At 45.4% G+C, this 27242-nt stretch overlaps 3 protein-coding genes across 3 annotated transcripts; 1 reads left to right on the plus strand and 2 right to left on the minus strand.

Annotated features, from left to right (window-relative positions):
* Window positions 1–213: 213 nt before the first annotated feature.
* LOC5513595 lies at window positions 214–2435 on the plus strand. Its single transcript, XM_001633748.3, has one exon. It carries the CDS (start codon window positions 445–447, stop codon window positions 2113–2115), a length of 1671 nt encoding a protein of 556 aa, XP_001633798.1. The 5' UTR covers window positions 214–444; the 3' UTR covers window positions 2116–2435.
* Window positions 2436–2639: 204 nt separating this feature from the next.
* LOC5513596 (2-aminomuconic semialdehyde dehydrogenase) lies at window positions 2640–10463 on the minus strand. The gene is made up of 11 exons (XM_001633793.3): window positions 10307–10463; window positions 9136–9328; window positions 7517–7718; window positions 7215–7403; window positions 6861–6955; window positions 6488–6636; window positions 6081–6222; window positions 5509–5665; window positions 5191–5246; window positions 4676–4809; window positions 2640–4055 (listed from the first exon to the last, which is right to left on the minus strand). Exons 1-11 carry the CDS (start codon window positions 10336–10338, stop codon window positions 3914–3916), a joined length of 1491 nt encoding a protein of 496 aa, XP_001633843.2. The 5' UTR covers window positions 10339–10463; the 3' UTR covers window positions 2640–3913.
* Window positions 10464–23859: 13396 nt separating this feature from the next.
* Window positions 23860–26817, minus strand: LOC125556811. The gene is made up of 5 exons (XM_048733390.1): window positions 25732–26817; window positions 25220–25396; window positions 24859–25015; window positions 24520–24552; window positions 23860–24209 (listed from the first exon to the last, which is right to left on the minus strand). The coding sequence occupies exons 2-5, from the start codon at window positions 25385–25387 to the stop codon at window positions 23947–23949; spliced, it is 621 nt and encodes a 206-aa protein (XP_048589347.1). The 5' UTR covers window positions 25388–25396; window positions 25732–26817; the 3' UTR covers window positions 23860–23946.
* Between the last annotated feature and the right edge of the window lie 425 nt (window positions 26818–27242).

The raw sequence follows: 27242 nt of genomic DNA on the forward strand, positions 1-27242 counted from the left end.
TAATGATGGCTACATATCTAAAATGGTATGTCCCTCATTTTCAATCTAAAAAAAGATCCATTGACGTTCTCAGTTTTCTCTATGTTCTCTCTATTAGTTTATAATGCCTATTTCATAATGCCTTCTAAACCCCTAATGGGTAGGTAGAATTTTACACCCCTATCGCCGGCGTCAGTCTCCTAGTATGGCATTTTCGAGAAATAAATCAAAATTATACATATATTTTCATCATGACAAAAAACCGCTGTTATGCAGTCCCACAGGTATCCCAGCCAACCCAAGAGATTTGAGAGCAGCACAGGCTACCCAAAAATTCAGTCGAGCACCCGTCGTAGCCTTTGTGTAAAACACTCCCCTCATTCCTTTCCGTTTGGAGAATTCGAAAGAATTTATGCATATTAGGAATAGCATTAGAATACTCTACAGTGTAGTTATCTAAACAAAATGTCTGCTATCGCTCTGAAGTCTCTCTCTGTGGCTGTCAGCCTATTTGAAGACTATCTTCGCCAGAAATTGTACGCAGATTTGAAGCGAAGCGATGTTACCGGGCAAAGATTTCGCGAATTTATCATTCGTACTTTGGACAGCATTCAAGAAAAGCTGGACGGGCTAGCGCGAACTGACTTGTTAACAGGTCTGAATTTCTTCAAGGATGGTGTTACTCTGTTGTACGGATATCTAGAAAGCGAAAAGGAAACCTCAGAAGATGAAAAGGAAGGGACAGATAAAAAAGATAGGCGCTCTTCCATCTTTCAGTCGTTAGCTGTGTTTGGTTTATGGTCGAGTTCTCACGATGCGAAAGACGAGGGATCAGACGAAATGTCTGTTCTAGACGATTCCTTCCTTGAAGAAGCAAAGGCGAAGTTTCAGAGATCTGCCGAATATGCGACAAAGGCATTGAGCAACGAGAGTTTGAAATATCAGGACAGGATCTTAGCTGCGAGACTGCGAATAATTTCAACCCTCCTGGAGCATATTGATAACACAGCACCCGGCGTAATGCTATGCGGAAGCTATATTGAACAGCTCAATGCAATGGAGGATGTCTCTAGCTCTTTTGCCATTCAATTTGGAACTGGTGCAAAGGCAGAATTAAAGAGACTGTTTACATCTGTTGAAAGAAAGGAGTTTGTGTGGTCTGTTATAGCAATCAATAGAATCCTTTGGCACTTTGCTAGGTTATTCGGTGCTGATGATGCTTATTTTACTAACTGGCCCAGGATTGTCTACAAAAATGACATAGAGGTTCATCCAGTCTTAGACTCTCGTGTTCGGGAACTCTTTCAAGTTAGTTTCAAAGAGGACAGTGATGCAGATCATCTTAACTGTCCCCAGGGGCTAAGTATCTCAGACGAGTGTAATTTCCTGATAGCTGACACTTGTAATAATGCTATAAAGGTTTATTCCCCCCTAGGGGTCTATATGTACAGTTTTAAGACACCATCTGGGGGGGAGCAGAGTGCAGAATTTTGGCCAAGATGTGTAACTTATGATGCTGATGGCAGAACCTATGCAGGGTCAAGCAAGGGAAGAAGAGAAGACAGTGACATGCCTGCAGCGGTATTTGTCTTTGATAAACATGGCAAATTCATATCTTCATTTGGCTCAGATGTTTTGACCTCTAGTTCAGTCTTGACGAGTATTACCATAGATTCGAAGAACCAACTCCTTATTTCTGATGACGGTGCCAATTGTATCCATGTATTCACTCTTGATGGTCAATATGTTTCCAATGAGTGTAGCTGGGAATCACACGAGGGCTACACTCACATTGCAGTGACTGCTAGAGAGAATGTGTTGGCCACACATTGGGACCATGTGAGAATCTACAAGGATGGGCAATATGTAACTAAGTTTGTAGTAAAAGGCTATGGCTTACCAATTGAGGGAATAGCATATGATAGCAAGCGAGAGTGGGTATACATTTATAGCAAGGCTTATAAACATTTAGAGAAGTATAAATACCCAAATGTACAGATATACGACTCAGAATGGAACTTAGAGGGTATAATGGAGCTACCAAAATCATACCGCACAACTAAGGCTATGGCTATGGATCCTAATGGATTTGTTGCTGTTGTGAATGTAGATGAAAATGAGATTGCTCTCTTATAAATGAAAATAAATAAGTTGACCTATTTGTATTCTACTACTCTTTGAAAAAAGTTGTTTGTCTACCCTTAGCACCTGGATTAGATGTCACTTAGATAAGGACTGGTAGCTTTAATAAAGATAGTAAATAAAGAATTTTATTGGAAACATATTTGGTGACTCTCTACCAGTGACTGCTCAAGGAGTTTCTGTCCGCTGCTATTTTGTCAGTTTAGTAAAATACCATGTGGGAGAAGAAGCCAATTTCCATGGGCTGATTTAAGAAACTATAGTGATACTTTTGATTGGAGTTTGTAAATAAAATTTTGTTTTTTAGATCGTTATTTAGTGATTTCTTCATTGATTTGTCTTCCAACATGGAATGAAAATGATGAAACAGGATACACACTACAGCTCTGGTAGAGACTGGCTGTAGTGGTATATCTTGGGGGGGAAGAATTTAGTGGGTTTCAGCCCCCACCCCCCACCCCACCCCCCCCCCCCCCCCCCTCCTCTTTGGGCTGCCAAAATATAACTCATTTCTTTTGCTGTGTTTTTTTTTTTTTAATAGTACCCAATTGAAAAAGTATTTCCTTCTTGTGATACACCCTGATTGGTGCAGATTTTATCCATAGAACTGCCCTCTTAGGTATTTGTGGCTGTAGGAGTCAGAAAACCAAATGCACAAAACAAGTAATAACCACCCTTCTAGATATAGATCCACACCTGGGAGGTTTAAAAACACTTATTTTGTATAAAAGCATAATGAATACAATACAATACTTCACCAGAGGCTCATACTTTTGAGCCCCTGACTTAACTCCTTTCCTTGTTAACTTAGGGAAAAGTCAATATTTAACGGGGAGGAGAGCTGCTATGCTTGGGGGGAGGGTTGCGATTTTTTAAATACAGATTTGAGTGAGGGCCTCAAATTTTAATACACGATTAAGGGGAGGGCCTTATTTTTTTAACAGTTATTCTGATCAATTTTCCGAGCCTCTATGAGACTGGAAATTTAAAACTTTATGGGAAAAACCCCAGACCTCCTACAAAACAGATAAATGAATGCGATGCACCTTGTTTTGCACTCTATGACTTGCATTTGGCTGGAACTGAATATCGTTGTCCCCTAATATGTGGCCATCTTTTGCAGTTTTGGTTTTGTTAATTCATCACTGAATTCACAAATTCCATCCATGTCAAATTCCCCCACCCTACTAACTTTTCATATTGGTGGTATAAAAATATATGTAAATAAGATTATAGTTTGGGAGGAGCTTATGATGCTGTTTTCTATTTAAGTTTTAAAATTTTGATATGGTAGGATGGCCCCAAACCCCCATACACAATATTATTTAAAGCCCTGAAATATGGCTCAAAATCAACACTTCTCCTGGCTTGAACAGTTCTGCCGCCCGTTCATGGGCATGCCTATGTCAGTCCCCACTTCCCCTCAAACACACAATACTTTGGCCCAATCGTCTTTCATTGTTTGTTCAGCAAGGCGCCGTAAAGAGTGCTCTTACGGTTATAGAATTTGCTAGTGCGCCTGGAAGAACGTGCCGTACGTAGAGCATCCCAGAGACTAGACGCCGAGTATAATTTTAATAAAGTAACCTGTACGCTTTTATATCTTTTTTTTCTGGGGAGGGCCTTTATTTTTCTTCCCTTTTTGGGGGAGGGTCACCATTTATGCGCTTGAGATTTGGGGGGGGGGGATTTTTTAAACCAAAAAAAAAATCAACTTAGCAGCCCTCCCCCCCCCGATTCTAATGACACTTCCCTTATTTTTATAGATAGTTATGAATTATGTTTTTCTATATTAAAACTGTGTTGATATGGTAGTTTTCTGTGTATAGAAATCTAGCAATAGTCGTCCTCCGCCCTGTCCATTGCCGCTCATCCTCGCACCACAGCAAGGCATGCTGGGACTTACCACGCCCCAGTTATTAATCCACACACATCTGAAATGATATTCAATCAATTACTCTCGAAATTTCATTTTGCGCGCAACAGTTGAATCCCTCGAACTGAAAACCCGATTATTTGAACCGAAGGCGAAAATTAATTACACCAAAGTTGCAGCTAAAAGTTAAAACAAACTTTTAACCGTCGAGGGAAGAAATAAACTGTTCATGTATCAAACGAGTTAAAGTTATATGAGTAAGAGGAACCTACTGGCCATTAACTTAATAAATTCACTTAATTTTTTTAGCATATGAAACGTTGTCGTTTTGGGGGTCTGGTACCGAGGAAATTTAGTTTCTTTTCTGGGGCCTTCTCAACTAACTAAAGATGGTCACAGTAACTGTTTTTCTCTTCTGGTTACAAGTGATAAAGTTTACGAAGCCCCTGGGGTACACTCACCTTAAAAATTACAAGAATCATGCAGATTTTTCTTATATGGAAGTGAACGCGTTTGGCAAAAACGACAATTTTGGGCTCAATTTTCTTGATATGAATTTTAGTGAGGGGATGGGGGCACGTGTCTCCAATGCCCCACCCCCTTCTACGGCCCTGGGCTGGTTCAAAAGCTCGAAAAAGCCAGGAATTTCGAGTTACACCAGTCAAGTATGATACTCACCCTGCGCGTATCCGCTGAGCAAGTCTGTGGGCTCGTTGACCATCTTTACTCCAGATCGAGGCTGAGAGGCCGTAAGCGGTGACGTTTACGCCACTCAAAGCTTCACTTTCACTACGAAACGGGATAATACGCACCTGAAAGACACCAAAATGTTTACTTTGATGGCTGGAAACTTGCTGGGGATGATGTTCTAAAAGATGGACATTAAGCCAAATCCCGTTCTCTGGACATGGCTAATTTCTGTATTGCTTTAGGACCCTGTCTGAAATGGGCTGTGCAGTTTCAGAAAGAATCCATCATGGATGGAAATTTCTCGGATAACTCCCCAGGAATTTCCGTATGCCTTCGTAGCAGAAAGTGTTTTTTTTGTGTGTGTGCAAAAGAGCATAAGATTTCTTATCCTGGTTTGTGTTTTTAATCCGACAGCGCAAATAGTTTTTATGTCTCGCTTCGCTCTCACCGCGTGAGCTTTTGAGACACCGCGAGAAAATAAGAAAATGTTTTTATAGTCTCACCACAGGTCCCTGGACCTCGAGCTGGTTGATAGGATTATCCATGGAATTCTTGAACCCTGCGAAAACATAACACTTAGTTGTCCGTCTGCACTTTCTGAGAAAACTTGGTCAATGCCCCCTTCTTTGTGGACCCAGGCCGTTGTGGCGATAAAAGCCAGGGTGGGGTGATAGGGGTATGGTGACAAAGTGGGGAGTTGTTCCTTCCCTTTTTCCTATATACCTTGCAACGTATATCGCCTGACCGCACGCCCTTGGTCCGTAAGACTTCTTAATGACTGGCGGGTCACAGAAGAACATGTTCTCCTACTTGTTACCTACCTCCTAGGACCGTTGGTTCCACGAAGAACCCTCTGTCCAGCTTGCTGTCCAGCTTAGGGGAACCCCCTCCGTGTATCACTTTTGCGCCGTCGTTAATTGCGCCCTGGATCAATGCGAGCACCGTTTGTTTTTGTTCCTTGCTTATTAGGGGCCCGATCTAGAGGAAGCAAACCAGAGCCGGATTACCTTATTGTTCTATTGTATTCCCGTTCTATTGTCTTGTTTCCCATTGTTTTGACTGTGGTGCATCAATCCAATATGGAGAAATCTTCTGATAGCTGCTACATGACCCCCACGACAATTCGTGTGTTCGGGTTACCTATGAGCTGAGATCTTGTGGATTACTTTTGCTCTATGGGGTTACCTGTGTATACTATGGGGATTGCTTGTGTACTGGGTTCATGTGCGTTTGTGTACTGGGATTCTGTTGGTTATTTGTGTACCTGTTGGTTACCTGTGTGCTGGGTTACTGTGGGTTACCTGTGAACTGGATACTTGTGGTTCTTGTCGATTACATTTGTATTGGATTCCTGTTGGTTACCTGTGTGTGTTCTGGGTCCCGATTGGGTTACCTGTGTACTGGACTCTTGTGGGTTGCCGATTTTGATCTTTCTGATGGCTTTGACGAGTTTCTCGGTGAATATCTCCAATACCGCGCCGTGCACGAATATACGATTGACTGCATGTGGGTGTTGACCCGCGTTACACAGAAAACTGCAAGGAATATAGAGAGCTGGACCAAAATTGCGGGTAACGGGAAGGTAACAAAAATCCCTCCCCCTCCCAAAATCTATAGCAAGCAATTTAGGAATGAAACGCTGAGCAAATTTCCAGTGACAAAAAATAGTTGGTCTCTAACAAGGGACCCTCGAAACGAAACTTCGGCGAAAACTTCACAGAGACGTAGAACATACCATTTCCCTGATTCGACCACGCCTACGCAGACTACTATTTCTAGTCATACTGGTCTCAAACAAACCTGGCCTTGATGACGGTAGGAATGAGCTCGTCGAGATCCACGTCATCGTATACTACCATCGCATGACAGTTTCCAAGCTCATACGACACACGCTTAACACGTGGGCCGCTCTCCATGGTAACTGAGAAAGCAGCTCTCTCGCTGCCGACCTGTCAGAGAAGTAAGACTTAGCCAAGTTAGAATTGGCGAAGTCACTAAAAAATTTAAATACTTATCATAGAATAATTGTGGTAAGGGCAGATTTCAATCTTGTTCTCGGTCCCTTTGCCTCCGCTTTTGAGGGAAACAGAAAGACTTTGGGACGAGTTTGGCAGATTTTTATTTATCGTAGGCGATAGATGTTTGGCTATCAGGGAAGTATTAAGAAGGTTACCAGGGCAACCGCAGCCACATCGTGATGCCTTGCAAGTATTCGACCGATGACTTCGCCTCGACCGTATACAATATTCACGACTCCTTTTGGAATGCCTGTGGCAAAGAGCAAAACAGTTTAGCATAAGCAAGTGCCTCAGTATATAGTAAGCATGAATTATAATCACAATAACTAAATATTTGTTTCTATAACTTTATTTACAAACTCCACATTAAATAATTGCAACTCCTATGTCTTGTGCAGGTTTCAGAAGGTTCCCTTCATCTCGTGTGAAAAAATATCTGTATCTTTACGCGTATACTTTGATTTTATATGCTGACCATAAGCCATAGCACAAGCAGACTTGCCACCTACCTGAATCCTTAAGCACTTTGGCCAGTAGATGTACAGTGAGAGGCGCAAGACAAGAGGGTTTGATGACGACACAGTTCCCAGAGGCCATTGCGGGAACAAGGTGTCTGAGAATAGACGGGAGTGCCTGGGACCAGCTGGTGATAATGGCAACAACCCCAAGGGAATGGCGAATGCTGTAGCACAGTGTCCCTGAAACAAGTTTGACAGGTTTGACAATAAGCTGCTACTACCTGTCTGTGATATGTGAATTGAGTCCCTATGATACTTAGCGCATGATCAACAAGTACCCGGATGTTACATACCTCCCTCTGCTGTGGATTCGCCCATGATGCTTAGTGCATGATCAACAAGCACCCGGATGTTGAGAACCTCGTTTGCAAACTCCTTATTGTTGTTCGCTCTACTGATGACTGTACCCGTGTCGAGTGTCTCGGCTTTGCTGAAGTCTTCGCTTCGCTTTTCGAGCAGATCTGCCACGCAGTCAAGGTACTTGCAGCGCTTTCTCTTAAAAATGATGAAAACCCAGAAGATAAAAACGACAACAAAAAAATACTCATTTCATGCACTACGGTCTAAAACTACGAATTAATATAAGTTAATACAGCGGACTCGATAACTCGAGATCTCTATAGCTCGAACCCTGGGTAACTCGAGACTACCGATAGTTCGAACCTCGGTAATTCCTCGGTAACTCGAGACTTTCGATAACTTTAGCCTCCCGATAACTCGAGCCCTTGGTAATTCGAACTCCTCGGTAATTCCTCGGTAACTCGAGACTTTCGATAACTTTAGCCTCCCGATAACTCGAGCCCTTGGTAATTCGAACTCCCCGATAACTCCTCGGTAGCTCGAGCCTCCCGATAACTCCTCGCATATCAAGAAAATTGAGCCCAAAATTGTCGTTTTTGGCAAACGCGGTCACTTCCATATAAGAAAACTAATATGTTCCTTTTTGGAAAATCTGCATGATTCTTGTATTTTTTAAGGTGAGCGTACCCCAGGGGCTTCGTAAACTTTATGACTTGTAACCAAAGAGAAAAACAGTTACTGTGACCATCTTTAGTTAGTTGAGAAGGTTCCTGAAAAGAAACTAAGTTTCCTCGGTTCCAGACCTCCAAAACGACAACGTTTTCTTCATATGGTAACTCGAACCTCCCGATAACTCGAGCCCTCGGTAACTCGAGCCTTCCGTTATCTCGAACGTTCTGATAACTCGAACCTCCCGATAACTCGAGCCATCAGTAACTCGAACCTCCCGATAACTCGAACCTCCCGATAACTCGAGTCGAGAGAGGTTTGACTTTTTTTGTTGTTTTTGTTGGCGAACTAAGTGGTGGTTCTGTGGGTTCAATAGAACCACCCCTTAAAGCTGCATTGTCACCAGTTTATTTCCGGTCGATTACGTAACAACCTCCGATGATTTTTAACGGAAAACGCGAAAAATATTTCAAAATATTGAAAGCAGTGTGTTTATTGAAAGTGTCTTTGAGGATGTGATTGATAATTTAGAGCGGATGGCCTGTTTAATATCTCGGATTTTAATAGATTCTTTTGTTGTCTTTTAACGGTTGAGATTTCCGTCGGACCTAATGCGGCTTTAGGCAAAGAAACGGCCGTTATTAGGAGCAGACAAGGGCTTAGAGGACTTCTCATAAATTTTGCTGTCTTTCAAAAATATCCTGCCCCAAACACTCTAAGTATTGATGTGTTTTAGACAAAAAAACAATAGTTATTCAATCCTTTCATTGCCTGGGAGTGAATAGCATTCACTAATAAACTTTTACTGGGCTACACTACAGGAAGGTTACGATTGGACGCTTCTGTGACGTTAATGGTCACGTGTGTTAACTGGTACATTGGAGAAGCACACTCACTAATAAGCTTCATAGTGATATGATCACAATGCATTTCCCAAGCCTACCTTAGGGGTCGCCGCCCATATGATCCCGGCACTCTTTGCGGCCCGGATGGCATTCTCTGTGTCCACTACGTTCGAGTCAGGAAATGTGCAGATCACCTCACCTGTAGTAGGACTCAAGTCATTCATGTACACACCATCCTCGCCTGGCACGAATTCACCATTGATGAAGTTTGATATTTGCTTATTGTCGGTCCTGGCAGAGCGGAAAAAGTGGGGACATGAGTTGAGCTGAATTTTTACATGACATTAAAATAGATTGAATTCGATCTTTTAGCAGCAATTATGTCACAATAGCAAATTTCCACAGCAAGTTCTGTATGATGGTGAATTTGAGCTAAAGTTCATGATTGGCTTTTTGAAGCAGTAATGGACCACGAAGGTATATTCTATATCCTTTATTTTCGTTTGAAGGGGATTGATTAAAAAAATGTTATATGTTGGTTTGTCTTGGTCGCCTATCTGTCTATACGACTGTAAAGAGAAAACCTTAAGCATTGAACATAAAGAGACGGTAAATGCTCTTCGGGTTTACCATAAAATAACTGAAGGTACCAATTATCCATGTTTACTAAAAGGTAAAATAGCATTCTTTTTTCATTGTTATGACTCGGCAATAAATCTGCAGAAATGGCATAAAAGATCAGCTCGTGAAATGGTCATCAGCAATATTGTTATATCTTTATTATTTTATTTTTTTTGAAATTGTGCATTATGTTTTTATGGGGGTATTTCTATTTTTTTTTTTTTTTTTGTATTTTTATCGCACTTTTATAAACCTTAATCAGGTGGTCGCGACGAAAAATATCAATTGAAAAGAGCGTCTTGTTATCTGTTGTTTTTTGTCTTGTGGATATCGGGTGGACATCGTATCTCAGACACTTTTAATATCAACTTAAGAATCATTTGCAAGTCATTTGACTTTCCAGCTCTTAATATTTGTTTGGCAAATCCCTGTTTACTTGCAACGACCTAGAAAGAGCTACAACTGTTCTAAGATGACCTCAGGAAAATACCCGTTATATTTCTTATTAACGAGATTCAAGAGATTGGTAGATTATAAACCTTATTAGCTTAACTTGGCAAGTGAAATTGTTTTTAACAAATAATAAAATGATGCAGACTAGCAAGTGAAATTCTGTTTAACGAATTAATCAAGTAATGCACCCCTTACCTCAACAAGCTGCTCATTTGACTAAGAAACATTCTACAGCCCGGTTTGTGATTAGATAAAGTCGAAAATTCAGGAACAGACCTATCGAATTAGGGGTTGTTGTTAAATTGAAGTGCAATTTGATGTATGGTAAATATAATCGGTTGTATTATATCCTCGCGCACCAAAGAAAACTTTACATTACCATAGAAACAATGTTTTAATTACAAAGAAAATAATATGTTTGTGTCAAAAGTGTCTCTACCAGGCAGGGGGGAAGTGCATGTCATCTCTTCGATTGACAAAATGCCCGACAGTTTTCAATAATTCAAATAATCCAGTAAATTGTCGACTTACTGAGTTCAAATTATTCTTTTCGTTGCAAGACAATCTGAGTTTAGCTTAGTTGTCGGTATTGAATATTTTCTGTACACTTTAAAATCGTTATTTCAGTGACACTTGATTTTTCTACATGCTGCTCAATCGGTAGTTCTCAATTTGCTAATATATTACGGTAAAGCTCGGTAAATTGTCAGAACATTTTGAGTTCAAAGTGTTGAATATTTGTTAAGGCCAAGCGAATCTAAATTGAGCTTTGTCGTCGGAATTGAACGTTTTGATATTGTATACGCTATTCAATTCCGACAAAAAAACTTTTTGTCAGTTCAAAAACTGCACTCGGTGTGCACATTTTATGCCGAACGAAGTAAAATCTTCCCATATCTGCTGAAAAATCAGTGAAACTTAAAATTCTGCTACAAGTGAGCAAATCTCCTGACTTCAAGATCTTTACAAATTCTTTGGTATTTAACACAAGAAATATTCGGCCCTTAGTGTCATGTGAAGGCATGTCAAAGTCAGTGTCTATCAGTCTATACCTGTCAATCTAAACTAAAAAGGCAGTCGCGGATTTTACATTCAATGGTGCAACCAAAAATGGTACAAAAGAAATGTCCAATTTTGTCATAAAAAAGGCTATCACACAGCTGTCCAAGCCTTGCGCTTACCTTATCAGCAAAAATATTTGGCCGTTCATAAGGAATCACCCATGACAGGGTGCCCGCAATACGTTCTACATGGGCAAATAAAACGATTGAAAAGCTTTCTCAATCGGAGAGATTTAGCTGAAAGGGCTAAAATAAAGGCTAAAATAAGGATGATTTTGGCTAAGGGTTGAAAAATTTCATGTAAATCGGAGAAATTGCATTGCCACCCTTGCCTGGTGGAGAAACTCTTAAAGATTTCTTTTCTGAACAACATACGGGTGATACCAATACTATAATTAAAATTGTTGATAATAAAACCCAATCACCGATAGAATTTATTCGCATCAGTTGCACCAGGTCGACCTTTTAAAAAGGAAATCTACTCTACAATAATATTTATTGCCGCTCATAGCGATCCATGACCTTTCATGAAATAATCTAATAACGTCAAATGTAAAAGAAGAAGAGCTGATGAATAAAGAAAATCACATAATTGGAAAAAATATAGTTTAATTTGCTGGGGATCAAAACAAAACTTCAGAAAAAAGTGGACGATACATCCAGACGTTCGCTAAATCATCATAGGCAGTTAAAAGGGTCCAACGCCAGATGGGTTATAAGATGAAATCAAGTACACAGTGAACCAAACAGGAGAACAAGATGGCGGACGCGAATCCGGAGGCCAGTTTGCCACACAGGGTTACCGGTTCGACATAATAACGCGATAACATGATGGCGCTGGAGATTGGTCCCTTGTCCATGTGTACCACATGGAGAAGGGACCAATATATGTACGGGTAACCTTTGTAAAAAATGGAATCACTAAAGCCAGGGTCGGCCTAACCATTGTCACCACACTACGCTACCCCATTAACTAACCCACCCCAACCACACCCTGTCCTATCCTGCTCTACCCCATAAACTGAGCCACCCCAACCACACCCTGTGCTATCCTGCTCTACCCCATAAACTAACCTACCCCAACAACACCCTGTCCTATCCTACTCTACCCCATAAACTAACCCACCCCAACCACACCCTGTGCTATCCTGCTCTACCCCATAAACTAACCCACCCCATCCACACCCTGTGCTATCCTGCTCTACCCCATAAACTAAGCCACCCCAACCACACCCTGTGCTATCCTGCTCTACCCCATAAACTAACCCACCCCAACCACACCCTGTGCTATCCTGCTCCACCCTATAAACTAATCCACCCCAACCACACCCTGTCCTATCCTGCTCTACCCCATAAACTAACCCAACCCAACCACACCCTGTGCTATCCCGTTCTACCCCATAAACTAACCCACCCCAACCACACCCTGCCCTATCCTGCTCCACCCTATAAACTAATCCACCCCAACCACACCCTGTCGTATCCTACCCTCTAGTCAATAAAATAACACACCCCATCCACACCCTATCGTATCCTACCCTCTACTCAATAAAATTACCCACCCCATCCACCCCCTGCCCTATCCTGCTCTACCACATAAACTAACCCACCCCAACCACACCCTGTGCTATCCTGTTCTACCCCATAAACTAACCCACCCCAACCACACCCTGTGCTATCCTGCTCTACCCTATAAACTAACCCACCCCAACCACACCCTGCCCTATCCTGCTCCACCCTATAAACTAACCCACCCCAACCACACCCTGCCCTATCCTGCTCCACCCTATAAACTAATCCACCCCAACCACACCCTGTCGTATCCTACCCTCTAGTCAATAAAATAACACACCCCATCCACACCCTATCGTATCCTACCCTCTACTCAATAAAATTACCCACCCCATCCACCCCCTGCCCTATCCTGCTCTACCACATAAACTAACCCACCCCAACCACACCCTGTGCTATCCTGTTCTACCCCATAAACTAACCCACCCCAACCACACCCTGTGCTATCCTGCTCTACCCCATAAACTAACCCACCCCAACCACACCCTGTGCTATCCTGCTCTACCCCATAAACTAACCCACCCCACCCACACCCTGTGCTATCCTGCTCCACCCTATACACTAATCCACCCCAACCACACCCTGTGGTATCCTGCTCTACCCCATAAACTAACCCACCCCAACCACACCCTGTGCTATCCTGCTCTACCCCATAAACTAACCCACCCCATCCACACCCTGCCCTATCCTGCTCTACCCCATGAACTAAACCACCCCAACCACACCCTGTGCTATCCTGCTCTACCCCATAAACTAACCAACCTCAACCACACCCTGTGCTATCCTGCTCTACCCCATAAACTAACCCACCCCAACCACACCCTGTCCTATCCTGCTCTACCCCATAAACTAACCCACCCCAACCACACCCTGTGCTATCCTGCTCTACCCCATGAACTAACCCACCCCAACCACACCCTGTGCTATCCTGCTCTACCCCATGAACTAACCCACCCCAATCACACCCTGTCCTATCCTGCTCTACCCCATAAACTAACCAACCCCAACCACACCCTGTGCTATCCTGCTCTACCCCATAAACTAACCCACCCCAACCACACCCTGTCCTATCCTGCTCTACCCCATAAACTAACCCACCCCAACCACACCCTGTGCTATCCTGCTCTACCCCATGAACTAACCCACCCCAACCACACCTTGTCCTATCCTGCTCTACCCCATTAACTAACCAACCCCAACCACACCCTGTGCTATCCTGCTCTACCCCATAAACTAACCAACTCCAACCACACCCTGTCCTATCCTGCTCTACCCCATAAACTAACCCACCCCAACCACACCCTGTGCTATCCTGCTCTACCCCATAAACTAACCCACCCCAACCACACCCTGCCCTATCCTGCTCTACCCCATAAACTAACCCACCCCAACCACACCCTGTCCTATCCTGCTCTACCCCATAAACTAACCTACCCCAACCACACCCTGCGCTATCCTGCTCTACCCCATAAACTAACCCACCCCAACCACACCCTGTGCTATCCTGCTTTACCCCATAAACTAACCCACCCCAACCACACCCTGTCCTATCCTGCTCTACCCCATAAACTAACCCACCCCAACCACACCCTGTGCTATCCTGCTCTACCCCATAAACTAACCCACCCCAACCACACCCTGTGCTATCCTGCTCTACCCCATAAACTAACCCACCCCAACCACACCCTGTCCTATCCTGCTCTACCCCATAAACTAACCCACCCCAACCACACCCTGTGCTATCCTGCTCTACCCCATGAACTAACCAACCCCAACCACACCCTGTGCTATCCTGCTCTACCCTATAAACTAACCCATTCCAACCACACCCTGTCCTATCCTGCTCTACCCCATAAACTAACCTACCCCAACCACACCCTGTGTTATCCTGCTCTACCCCATAAACTAACCCACCCCAACCACACCTTGTCTAATCCTGCCCTACCCCATAAAATAACCCACCCCAACCACACCCTGTGCTATCCTGCTCTACCCCATAATCTAACCCACCCAAACCACACCCTGTGCTATCCTGCTCTACCCCATGAACTAACCCACCCCAACCACACCCTGCCCTATCCTGCTCTACCCCCTAAACTAACCCACCCCAACCACACTCTCTCCTATCCTGCTCTACCCCATAAACTAACCCACCCCAACCACACCCTGTCCTATCCTGCTCTACCCTATAAACTAACCCACCCCAACCACACCCTGCCCTATCCTGCTCTTCCCCATAAACTAACCCACCCCAACCACACCCTCTCCTATCCTGCTCCACCCTATAAACTAACCCACCCCAACCACACCCTGTCCTATCCTGCTCTACCCCATAAACTAACCCACCCCAACCACACTCTCTCCTATCCTGCTCTACCCTATAAACTAACCCACCCCAACCACACCCTGTCCTATCCTGCTCTACCCCATGAACTAACCCACCCCAACCACACCCTGTGCTATCCTGCTCTACCCCATAAACTAACCCACCCCAACCACACCCTGTCCTATCCTGCTCTACCCCATAAACTAACCAACCCCATCCACACCCTGCACTATCCTGCTCTACCCCATAAACTAACCCACCCCAACCACACCCTGTCCTATCCTGCTCTACCCCATAAACTAACCCACCCCAACCACACCCTGTCCTATCCTGCTCTACCCCATAAACTAACCAACCCCAACCACACCCTGCCCTATCCTGCTCTACCCCATAAACTAACCCACCCCAACCACACCCTGTGCTATCCTGCTCTACCCCATAAACTAACCCACCCCAACCACACCCTGTGATATCCTGCTCTACCCCATAAACTAACCCACCCCAACCACACCCTGTGCTATCCTGCTCTACCCCATAAACTAACCCACCCCACCCACACCCTGTATTATCCTGCTCCACCCTATACACTAATCCACCCCAACCACACCCTGTGGTATCCTGCTCTACCCCATAAACTAACCCACCCCAACCACACCCTGTGCTATCCTGCTCTACCCCATAAACTAACCCACCCCAACCACACTCTCTCCTATCCTGCTCTACCCTATAAACTAACCCACCCCAACCACACCCTGTCCTATCCTGCTCTACCCCATGAACTAACCCACCCCAACCACACCCTGTCCTATCCTGCTCTACCCCATAAACTAACCAACCCCATCCACACCCTGCACTATCCTGCTCTACCCCATAAACTAACCCACCCCAACCACACACTGTCCTATCCTGTTCTACCCCATAAACTAACCCACCCCAATCACACCCTGTCCTATCCTGCTCTACCCCATAAACTAACCCACCCAAACCACACCCTGTGCTATCCTGCTCTACCCCATAAACTAACCCACCCCAACCACACCCTGTCCTATCCTGCTCTACCCCATAAACTAACCCACCCCAACCACACCCTGTGCTATCCTGCTCTACCCCATGAACTAAACCACCCCAACCACACCCTGTGCTAACCTGCTCTACCCCATAAACTAACCCACCCCAACCACACCCTGTCCTATCCTGCTCTACCCCATAAACTAACCAACCCCAACCACACCCTGTGCTATCCTGCTCTACCCCATAAACTAACCCACCCCAACCACACCCTGTCCTATCCTGCTCTACCCCATAAACTAACCCACCCCAACCACACCCTGTGCTATCCTGCTCTACCCCATGAACTAACCCACCCCAACCACACCTTGTCCTATCCTGCTCTACCCCATTAACTAACCAACCCCAACCACACCCTGTGCTATCCTGCTCTACCCCATAAACTAACCAACCCCAACCACACCCTGTCCTATCCTGCTCTACCCCATAAACTAACCCACCCCAACCACACCCTGTGCTATCCTGCTCTACCCCATAAACTAACCCACCCCAACCACACCCTGCCCTATCCTGCTCTACCCCATAAACTAACCCACCCCAACCACACCCTGTCCTATCCTGCTCTACCCCATAAACTAACCTACCCCAACCACACCCTGCGCTATCCTGCTCTACCCCATAAACTAACCCACCCCAACCACACCCTGTGCTATCCTGCTTTACCCCATAAACTAACCCACCCCAACCACACCCTGTCCTATCCTGCTCTACCCCATAAACTAACCCACCCCAACCACACCCTGTGCTATCCTGCTCTACCCCATAAACTAACCCACCCCAACCACACCCTGTGCTATCCTGCTCTACCCCATAAACTAACCCACCCCAACCACACCCTGTCCTATCCTGCTCTACCCCATAAACTAACCCACCCCAACCACACCCTGTGCTATCCTGCTCTACCCCATGAACTAACCAACCCCAACCACACCCTGTGCTATCCTGCTCTACCCTATAAACTAACCCATTCCAACCACACCCTGTCCTATCCTGCTCTACCCCATAAACTAACCTACCCCAACCACACCCTGTGTTATCCTGCTCTACCCCATAAACTAACCCACCCCAACCACACCTTGTCTAATCCTGCCCTACCCCATAAAATAACCCACCCCAACCACACCCTGTGCTATCCTGCTCTACCCCATAATCTAACCCACCCAAACCACACCCTGTGCTATCCTGCTCTACCCCATGAACTAACCCACCCCAACCACACCCTGCCCTATCCTGCTCTACCCCCTAAACTAACCCACCCCAACCACACTCTCTCCTATCCTGCTCTACCCCAAAAACTAACCCACCCCAACCACACCCTGTCCTATCCTGCTCTACCCTATAAACTAACCCACCCCAACCACACCCTGCCCTATCCTGCTCTTCCCCATAAACTAACCCACCCCAACCACACCCTCTCCTATCCTGCTCCACCCTATAAACTAACCCACCCCAACCACACCCTGTCCTATCCTGCTCTACCCCATAAACTAACCCACCCCAACCACACTCTCTCCTATCCTGTTCTACCCTATAAACTAACCCACCCCAACCACACCCTGTCCTATCCTGCCCTACCCCATGAACTAACCCACCCCAACCACACCCTGTGCTATCCTGCTCTACCCCATAAACTAACCCACCCCAACCACACCCTGTCCTATCCTGCTCTACCCCATAAACTAACCAACCCCATCCACACCCTGCACTATCCTGCTCTACCCCATAAACTAACCCACCCCAACCACACCCTGTCCTATCCTGCTCTACCCCATAAACTAACCCACCCCAACCACACCCTGTCCTATCCTGCTCTACCCCATAAACTAACCAACCCCAACCACACCCTGCCCTATCCTGCTCTACCCCATAAACTAACCCACCCCAACCACACCCTGTGCTATCCTGCTCTACCCCATAAACTAACCCACCCCAACCACACCCTGTGATATCCTGCTCTACCCCATAAACTAACCCACCCCAACCACACCCTGTGCTATCCTGCTCTACCCCATAAACTAACCCACCCCACCCACACCCTGTATTATCCTGCTCCACCCTATACACTAATCCACCCCAACCACACCCTGTGGTATCCTGCTCTACCCCATAAACTAACCCACCCCAACCACACCCTGTGCTATCCTGCTCTACCCCATAAACTAACCCACCCCAACCACACTCTCTCCTATCCTGCTCTACCCTATAAACTAACCCACCCCAACCACACCCTGTCCTATCCTGCTTTACCCCATGAACTAACCCACCCCAACCACACCCTGTCCTATCCTGCTCTACCCCATAAACTAACCAACCCCATCCACACCCTGCACTATCCTGCTCTACCCCATAAACTAACCCACCCCAACCACACACTGTCCTATCCTGTTCTACCCCATAAACTAACCCACCCCAATCACACCCTGTCCTATCCTGCTCTACCCCATAAACTAACCAAACCCAACCACACCCTGCCCTATCCTGCTCTACCCCATAAACTAACCCACCCCAACCACACCCTGTGCTATCCTGCTCTACCCCATAAACTAACCCACCCCAACCACACCCTGTGGTATCCTGCTCTACCCCATAAACTGAACCACCCCATCCACACCCTGTCCTATCCTGCTCTACCCCATAAACTAACCCACCCCAACCACACCCTGTGCTATCCTGCTCTACCCCATAAACTAACCCACCCCAACCACACCCTGTGCTATCCTGCTCTACCCCATAAACTAATCCACCCCATCCACACCCTGTGCTATCCTGCTCTACCCCATAAACTAACCCACCCCAACCACACCCTGTCCTATCCTGCTCTACCCCATAAACAAACCCACCCCATCCACACCCTGTGCTATACTGCTCTACCCCATAAACTAACCCACCCCAACCACACCCTGTGCTATCCTGCTCTACCCCATAAACTAACCCACCCCAACCACACCCTGTGCTATCCTGCTCTACCCCAAAAACTAACCCACCCCAAACACACCCTGTCCTATCCTGCTCTACCCCATAAACTAACCAACCCCATCCACACCCTGCACTATCCTGCTCTACCCCATAAACTAACCCACCCCAACCACACCCTGTGCTATCCTGCTCTACCCCATAAACTAACCCACCCCAACCACACCCTGTGCTATCCTGCTCTACCCCATAAACTAACCCACCCCAACCACACCCTGCCCTATCCTGCTCTACCCCATAAACTAACCCACCCCAACCACACCCTGTGCTATCCTGCTCTACCCCATAAACTAACCCACCCCAACCACACCCTGCCCTATCCTGCTCTACCCCATAAACTAACCCACCCCAACCACACCCTGTGCTATCCTGCTCTACCCCATAAACTGAACCACCCCATCCACACCCTGTCCTATCCTGCTCTACCCCATAAACTAACCCACCCCAACCACACCCTGTGCTATCCTGCTCTACCCCATAAACTAACCCACCCTAACCACACCCTGTGCTATCCTGCTCTACCCCATAAACTAACCCACCCTAACCACACCCTGTCCTATCCCGTTCTACCCCATAAACTAACCCACCCCAACCACACCCTGTGCTATCCTGCTCTACCCCATAAACTAACCCACCCCAACCACACCCTGTGCTATCCTGCTCTACCCCATAAACTAACCCACCCCAACCACACCCTGTGCTATCCTGCTCTACCCCATAAACTAATCCACCCCAACCACACCCTGTGCTATCCTGCTCTACCCCATAAACTAACCAACCCCAACCACACCCTGTCCTATCCTGCTCTACCCCATAAACTAACCCACCCCAACCACACCCTGTGCTATCCTGCTCTACCCCATAAACTAACCCACCCCATCCACACCCTGTGCTATCCTGCTCTACCCCATAAACTTACCCACCCCAACCACACCCTGTCCTATCCTGCTCTACCCCATAAACTAACCCACCCCAACCACACCCTGTGCTATCCTGCTCTACCCCATAAACTAACCCACCCGAACCACACCCTGTGCTATCCTGCTCTACCCCATAAACTAACCCACCCCAACCACACCCTGCCCTATCCTGCTCTACCCTATAAACTAACCCACCCCAACCACACCCTGTGCTATCCTGCTCTACCCCATAAACTAACCCACCCCAACAACACCCTGCCCTATCCTGCCCTACCCCATAAACTAACCCACCCCAACCACACCCTGTGCTATCCTGCTCTACCCCATAAACTAACCCACCCCAACCACACCCTGTGCTATCCTGCTCTACCCCATAAACTAACCCACCCCAACCACACCCTGTGCTATCCTGCTCTAGCCCATAAACTAACCCACCCCAACCACACCCTGTGCTATCCTGCTCTACCCCATAAACTAACCCACCCCAACCACACCCTGTGCTATCCTGCTCTACCCCATAAACTAACCCACCCCAACCACACCCTGTGCTATCCTGCTCTACCCCATAAACTATCCCACCCCAACCACACCCTGTGCTATCCTGCTCTACCCCATAAACTAACCCACCCCATCCACACCCTGTCCTATCCTGCTCTACCCCATAGACTAACCCACCCCAACCACACCCTGTGCTATCCTGCTCTACCCCATAAACTGAACCACCCCATCCACACCCTGTCCTATCCAGCTCTACCCCATAAACTAACCCACCCCACCCACACCCTGTGCTATCCTGCTCTACCCCATAAACTAACCCACCCCAACCACACCCGGTCCTATCCCGTTCTACCCCATAAACTAACCCACCCCATCCACACCCTGTGCTATCCTGCTCTACCCCATAAACTAACCCACCCCATCCACATCCTGTCCTATCCTGCTCTACCCCATAAACTAACCCACCCCAACCACACCCGGTCCTATCCTGTTCTACCCCATAAACTAACCCACCCCACCCACACCCTGTGCTATCCTGCTCTACCCCATAAACTAACCCACCCCATCCACACCCTGTCCTATCCTGCTCTACCCCATAAACTAACCCACCCCATCCACACCCTGTGCTATCCTGCTCTACCCCATAAGCTAACCCACCCCAACCACACCCGGTCCTATCCCGTTCTACCCCATAAACTAACCCACCCTAATCACACCCTGTGCTATCCTGCTCTACCCCATAAACTAATCCACCCCAACCACACCCTGTCCTATCCTGCTCTACCCCATAAACTAACCCACCCCAACCACACCCTGTGCTATCCTGCTCTACCCCATTAACTAACCAACCCCAACCACACCCTGTGCTATCCTGCTCTACCCCATAAACTAACCCACCCCAACCACACCCTGTGCTATCCTGCTCTACCCCAGAAACTAACCCACCCAAACCACACCCTGTGCTATCCTGCTCTACCCCATAAACTAACCCACCCCAACCACACCCTGTGCTATCCTGCTCTACCCCATAAACTAACCCACCCCAACCACACCCTGTGCTATCCTGCTCTACCCCATAAACTAACCTACCCCAACCACACACTGTGCTATCCTGCTCTACCCCATAAACTAACCCACCCCAACCACACCCTGTGCTATCCTGCTCTACCCCATAAACTAACCTACCCCAACCACACCCTGTCCTATCCTGCTCTACCCCATAAACTGAACCACCCCAACCACACACTGTGCTATCCTGCTCCACCCTATACACTAATCCACCCAACCACACCCTGTGGTATCCTACCCTCTACTCAATAAAATAACCCACCCCATCCACACCCTATCGTATCCTACCCTCTACTCAATAAAATAACCCACCCCATCCACACCCTGCCCTATCCTGCTCTATTTTATAAACTGACCCACCCCAACCACACCCTGTGCTATCCTGCTCCACCCCATAAACTAACCCACCCCAACCACACCCTGTGCTATCCTGCTCTACCCCATAAACTAACCCACCCCAACCACACCCTGTCCTATCCTGCTCTACCCCATAAACTAACCCACCCCAACCACACCCTGTGCTATCCTGCTCTACCCCATAAACTATCCCACCCCAACCACACCCTGTGCTATCCTGCTCTACCCCATAAACTAACCCACCTCATCCACACCCTGTCCTATCCTGCTCTACCCCATAAACTAACCCACCCCAACCACACCCTGTGCTATCCTGCTCTACCCCATAAACTGAACCACCCCATCCACACCCTGTGCTATCCTGCTCTACCCCATAAACTAACCCACCCCACCCACACCCTGTGCTATCCTGCTCTACCCCATAAACTAACCCACCCCAACCACACCCGGTCCTATCCCGTTCTACCCCATAAACTAACCCACCCCATCCACACCCTGTGCTATCCTGCTTTACCCCATAAACTAACCCACCCCATCCACATCCTGTCCTATCCTGCTCTACCCCATAAACTAACCCACCCCAACCACACCCGGTCGTATCCTGTTCTACCCCATAAACTAACCCACCCCACCCACACCCTGTGCTATCCTGCTCTACCCCATAAACTAACCCACCCCATCCACACCCTGTCCTATCCTGCTCTACCCCATAAACTAACCCACCCCATCCACACCCTGTGCTATCCTGCTCTACCCCATAAGCTAACCCACCCCAACCACACCCGGTCCTATCCCGTTCTACCCCATAAACTAACCCACCCTAATCACACCCTGTGCTATCCTGCTCTACCCCATAAACTAATCCACCCCAACCACACCCTGTCCTATCCTGCTCTACCCCATAAACTAACCCACCCCAACCACACCCTGTGCTATCCTGCTCTACCCCATTAACTAACCAACCCCAACCACACCCTGTGCTATCCTGCTCTACCCCATAAACTAACCCACCCCAACCACACCCTGTGCTATCCTGCTCTACCCCAGAAACTAACCCACCCAAACCACACCCTGTGCTATCCTGCTCTACCCCATAAACTAACCCACCCCAACCACACCCTGTGCTATCCTGCTCTACCCCATAAACTAACCCACCCCAACCACACCCTGTGCTATCCTGCTCTACCCCATAAACTAACCTACCCCAACCACACACTGTGCTATCCTGCTCTACCCCATAAACTAACCCACCCCAACCACACCCTGTGCTATCCTGCTCTACCCCATAAACTAACCTACCCCAACCACACCCTGTCCTATCCTGCTCTACCCCATAAACTGAACCACCCCAACCACACACTGTGCTATCCTGCTCCACCCTATACACTAACCCACCCCAACCACACCCTGTGCTATCCTGCTCTACCCTATTTTATCATACACCAACTCTTTCCAAGTATTAAAATTGAAACCACTACTAGTATGTAGTGATTTTCTACTTCGGACTGTCTGTTATCCGATGAAACCACTGTTTTGGAAAATTTTCATCGACCACAAATCACCTTTAAAAAAAAAGAACATGCTATTTAATAAGCAGCTTACTAACCTCGATGATTCGGTCATGCCGGAAAATATAAATAGTATCAAAGTTTGGCTTTTGCGCATCGGCTCTCGGATAATAAGAAGGAAGTACAATATTTAGGCACAGCCTAAAGCGGAGAGCCATCATTTTAGAGATAATTTATTCTGAAACTCTAAATGCTATGCTATAAAATAAGGGTTGAGTTTCTTTTAGAATTAGCAGCAAGAAGATTCATAACAATTTTTTTTCATTTAAGCTTATTCCAATATGAAACATTTAAAGGAGAACTATGCCTTTGTGGTAAACATATAATAAGAGCCGTATTGATTTCAATTCACGTTTATTTCACAGGACTCTACATCAAACCCATATTACATGGATATATAATATATCACACTAATATATGCTGTTCAAGGACACAGATTTTTTAGGATGCTGGAGGTTTCGAAACTCATTTTGACTTCTTTGCCAATCTCAAGAAGCATGTTCTTGTATTTTTGCAGAGGTTTGGAGCTGTTGCAGTTGATGGAGTTGTTGAGGAAGCAGCGGAAATATTCGTTTATAGCGCCACAATCACCTGTGGTGTGTTCCCTCATGTACGCGCGCATTTTGTTGACACACCTCTCGTTCAGTGACTTCACGCATCTGGCCTCTTCAGCGGACTCAAATGTCACTGAGAATGATTCATAAAGGTATGAGCTCAAAAGGACATAATGTAGATATCCTTGTTGTCATGGAAATGTCAACACAGTCATGGAAATGCAGCTGTAGTCATAGAGATGACAGTGTAGTCTTAGAGATTTGACTGTAGTCTTTGGAGATGATAGTGTAGTCATGAAAATGTCGTCATTCTAGTCATGGAAATGTAGCCGTAGTCATGGAGATGTAGCTGTTGTCATGGGGATAAAAATGTTATCACAGGGATGTCATCGTAGTTGTTAAACCATGGTTCCGCTCCCCAAAATTTTTATTATTTTACTTACCGCTCTTCAAGTCTGTTTCGGGCCTCTTTAATTCTGATAAGGTAAAAAAATGGAAAATGATTAGCTATAAAAACATGTTATGGACATTTTCCAAACTCGCCTTTTGCCGACGCATTTTGTGTCATTTAATGCCTTTTTGGTATCACTTTATAGGTGCAAGAATATTAAATGCGAGGATCAGCGAGGGATGGAGGAAGTGTATCAAAGAGTTTAATGTCGCCAAATTCAATTTTCGTCTCGACATTTATTCTCACTATACAAATTTTTAAAATTCAAATCTCGAGAAATCGCAAAAATCGTGGTAGTGAAGCAAAACGGTAAAAAGATGTCGTTCCAAACCTAAGGAAGCCGCTTCCAGTAAAGAGGCATCAGTGTCATGGCACACTCCAGTTTTCTTGTCGAACTCTACTCTCTCTGACACGAAATATCTCAGTCCCTTGAGTGGGGAGGAATCGCACCATAGATTGTCTGGTCTTTCCATACATTGCACCCAGTCCTGAAAGCGGAAAAATGAATAGGTTTCATCTTCATTTGCTTATATCAGTGCTATATGGGCCATGACACTTGTCGCTTCGAAACCTCAAACGATTGTCTTAATGTCTCTTAATATCTTGCTCCAACACCAGTATTTCGAGGCCAATTGGATAAGATCGATTCTAAAGGTATAGGACCTTTTTAAATATTTAAAAGTTCGCCTTACTTGGTAAGCTTTGCAGTAATCCGCCATGTTTTCAGACAAAACCATCTCATCCTTTAGGATCTTGACGCACTCATTGAGAATATTAACTTCTTCCTTTTGGGTGCACATGAGGGAGAGCGTTGGAGAAACCAGCAGCAGATATGTCGCAGCAGCCAAAACTAAATACATCTTGCTTATCTTGAATAAAATAAGAAATGATATGATTTAAACGAAGTCCGGGCGGATATAGGTCTTAGTTCTCGCCATATATATTGGTTTATATATTTGGTGCCGCCTTCTTTGGGTCAGTAAAAAAGCGACTGGGGAGCTAAATGAATGAGTAACTTCTACAACATCTTGGTTGTAGAGATGGGGGATATATAATGTCAAGTGAAAAAAGAAAACAGAAACATCCAAACAGCATGTTTAGATTCACATTCATCAATTTGTAAGAAAACAAATTGAATAAAAATGGAAAAATAATCTCACACCAATATATTCCAATAGTTCTATAGGATATTGGATATTCCTACCTTTGGCGCTTTACTCACTATAAAACGGTGCTTCTCTATTCTGGTGAAGATCCAAAATGACTCTTGTTAAACAGCACAGCGATGATTTAAACAGAGGGAGCTTTTTAATTACAACGTCGATTGATTGTTTACTTAAACTCTCACCTTGTTGGCCCCGTTTTTCATCTCATAACGATCTTCTTGTATCAAGGGCTAGACACCTTCCAATTAGTGTTAGCGGTCTGAGCTAAAAGCGTAAAGCCTTTTTTGTTTTACAAATAGTTGTTAAAAACGTTCGTCGTTTTTTATTGAATAGAGACTTCAAATAAACTTTTTTAACAAGAAAATTGTTTTGTAGTATCACTTGATTAATTGTAAATTTGTATACACAAGACCACGTTTATTGCAGTTTATTCAACAAAGTTTGTCAATCGCTATAGGAAGCGGCTACTGTCTTTATCATTTTTATCCATTAAGCCTCTGCCAAAGATTTTTTATAACCATATAATAAAGCACAAAGATAATAATTGCGATACTTTTTAAAAACAGAAAACGTATGGATGTTTTTCCCAGATTCCTTTTGCTGTAATGTAAAGTAGAACGTTGAGATCATCTATCTTTAATGGTGCTTCGAAGTAAAATATAGAAGTCATCTTTGAGCTATGTGACGTTTATATTGATCGTGGATTAACTTGTCTCATTCGATAACACTAATACGCCTAGTTTAGTTACCAAGGAACATATAACAAAAGAAGGGAGGTAGCGTTCAAATGACTCCTCTTACTGAGTTCCATCTTAATGAATAAAAGGTCCCCCTTTGCGTCATTTCGCGGGGGTTTGTGAATCCAGTGTAGGCGCGCTGTGTTGACACAGCGGTGGACAATTTACACGATTCCGTCATGAGATCTTTGTTGCCTTGCAACAAACACTTGAAAAAGTATCATTAAGTCTAAAGATCTAGACTACAGTCAGCCTTATTCCTATGCGGACACCCTCGGGATATGAAGAAGGTGTGGGTTTAGTTTAACCTTGCAGAAAAGATACGGTTCTAATTATGGGTAACATGACTAGCAGTTAACTAATATTGCACTCTACCCCGCAGAATTTTGCAAAACGAAAATACTAGTTACACATTTCAAAGATGTTATTTGTACGCTTTGTACGCTTATTATTTGTTTAAAGAGTTATTTGTACGCTTATTTTTAAAACATCTCTCGCCTGTTCCATAACGGAGGCACACACACTATTTTGTTTTGCGCTTTTATAGAGAAACACTTATTTATCATATAATTTATAATAAAAATTATTATATCAACAGATGTCAAAATTATAATAATCAAAATTAGTTAAATGAGAAATACATTTCTCTTATCTTTTAGCAAAAAATATATAAACCTTTATTCAAATCACACTTGTGGTCTATCAACAATGCTGCATTTTGATTGGCTGACCCTAGTGGTCTATCAACAATGCTGCATTTTGATTGGCTGACCCTAGTGGTCTATCAACAATGCTGCATTTTGATTGGCTGA

The sequence above is a fragment of the Nematostella vectensis genome, chromosome 10 (genome assembly GCF_932526225.1).
Source record: "Nematostella vectensis chromosome 10, jaNemVect1.1, whole genome shotgun sequence".
Lineage (NCBI taxonomy): Eukaryota > Metazoa > Cnidaria > Anthozoa > Actiniaria > Edwardsiidae > Nematostella > Nematostella vectensis.

What these genes read in the sequence shown, in the direction of transcription:
- LOC5513595 (XM_001633748.3), top strand. Translation starts at nt 445, where the DNA reads ATGTCTGCTATCGCTCTGAAGTCTCTCTCTGTGGCTGTCAGCCTATTT.
- LOC5513596 (XM_001633793.3), bottom strand. Translation starts at nt 10,338, where the DNA reads ATGTTTCTTAGTCAAATGAGCAGCTTGTTGAG. An exon ending in CAAATGAGCAGCTTGTTGAG is followed by an intron (nt 9,329 to 10,306) that starts GTAAGGGGTGCA and finishes CCGCTCTGCCAG; the next exon opens with GACCGACAATAAGCAAATAT. An exon ending in CCTACCGTCATCAAGGCCAG is followed by an intron (nt 6,223 to 6,487) that starts GTTTGTTTGAGA and finishes TATTCCTTGCAG; the next exon opens with TTTTCTGTGTAACGCGGGTC.
- LOC125556811 (XM_048733390.1), bottom strand. Translation starts at nt 25,387, where the DNA reads ATGTATTTAGTTTTGGCTGCTGCGACATATCTGCTGCTGGTTTCTCCA. An exon ending in ACTGGAAGCGGCTTCCTTAG is followed by an intron (nt 24,553 to 24,858) that starts GTTTGGAACGAC and finishes TTACCTTATCAG; the next exon opens with AATTAAAGAGGCCCGAAACA. An exon ending in CGAAACAGACTTGAAGAGCG is followed by an intron (nt 24,210 to 24,519) that starts GTAAGTAAAATA and finishes AATCATTCTCAG; the next exon opens with TGACATTTGAGTCCGCTGAA.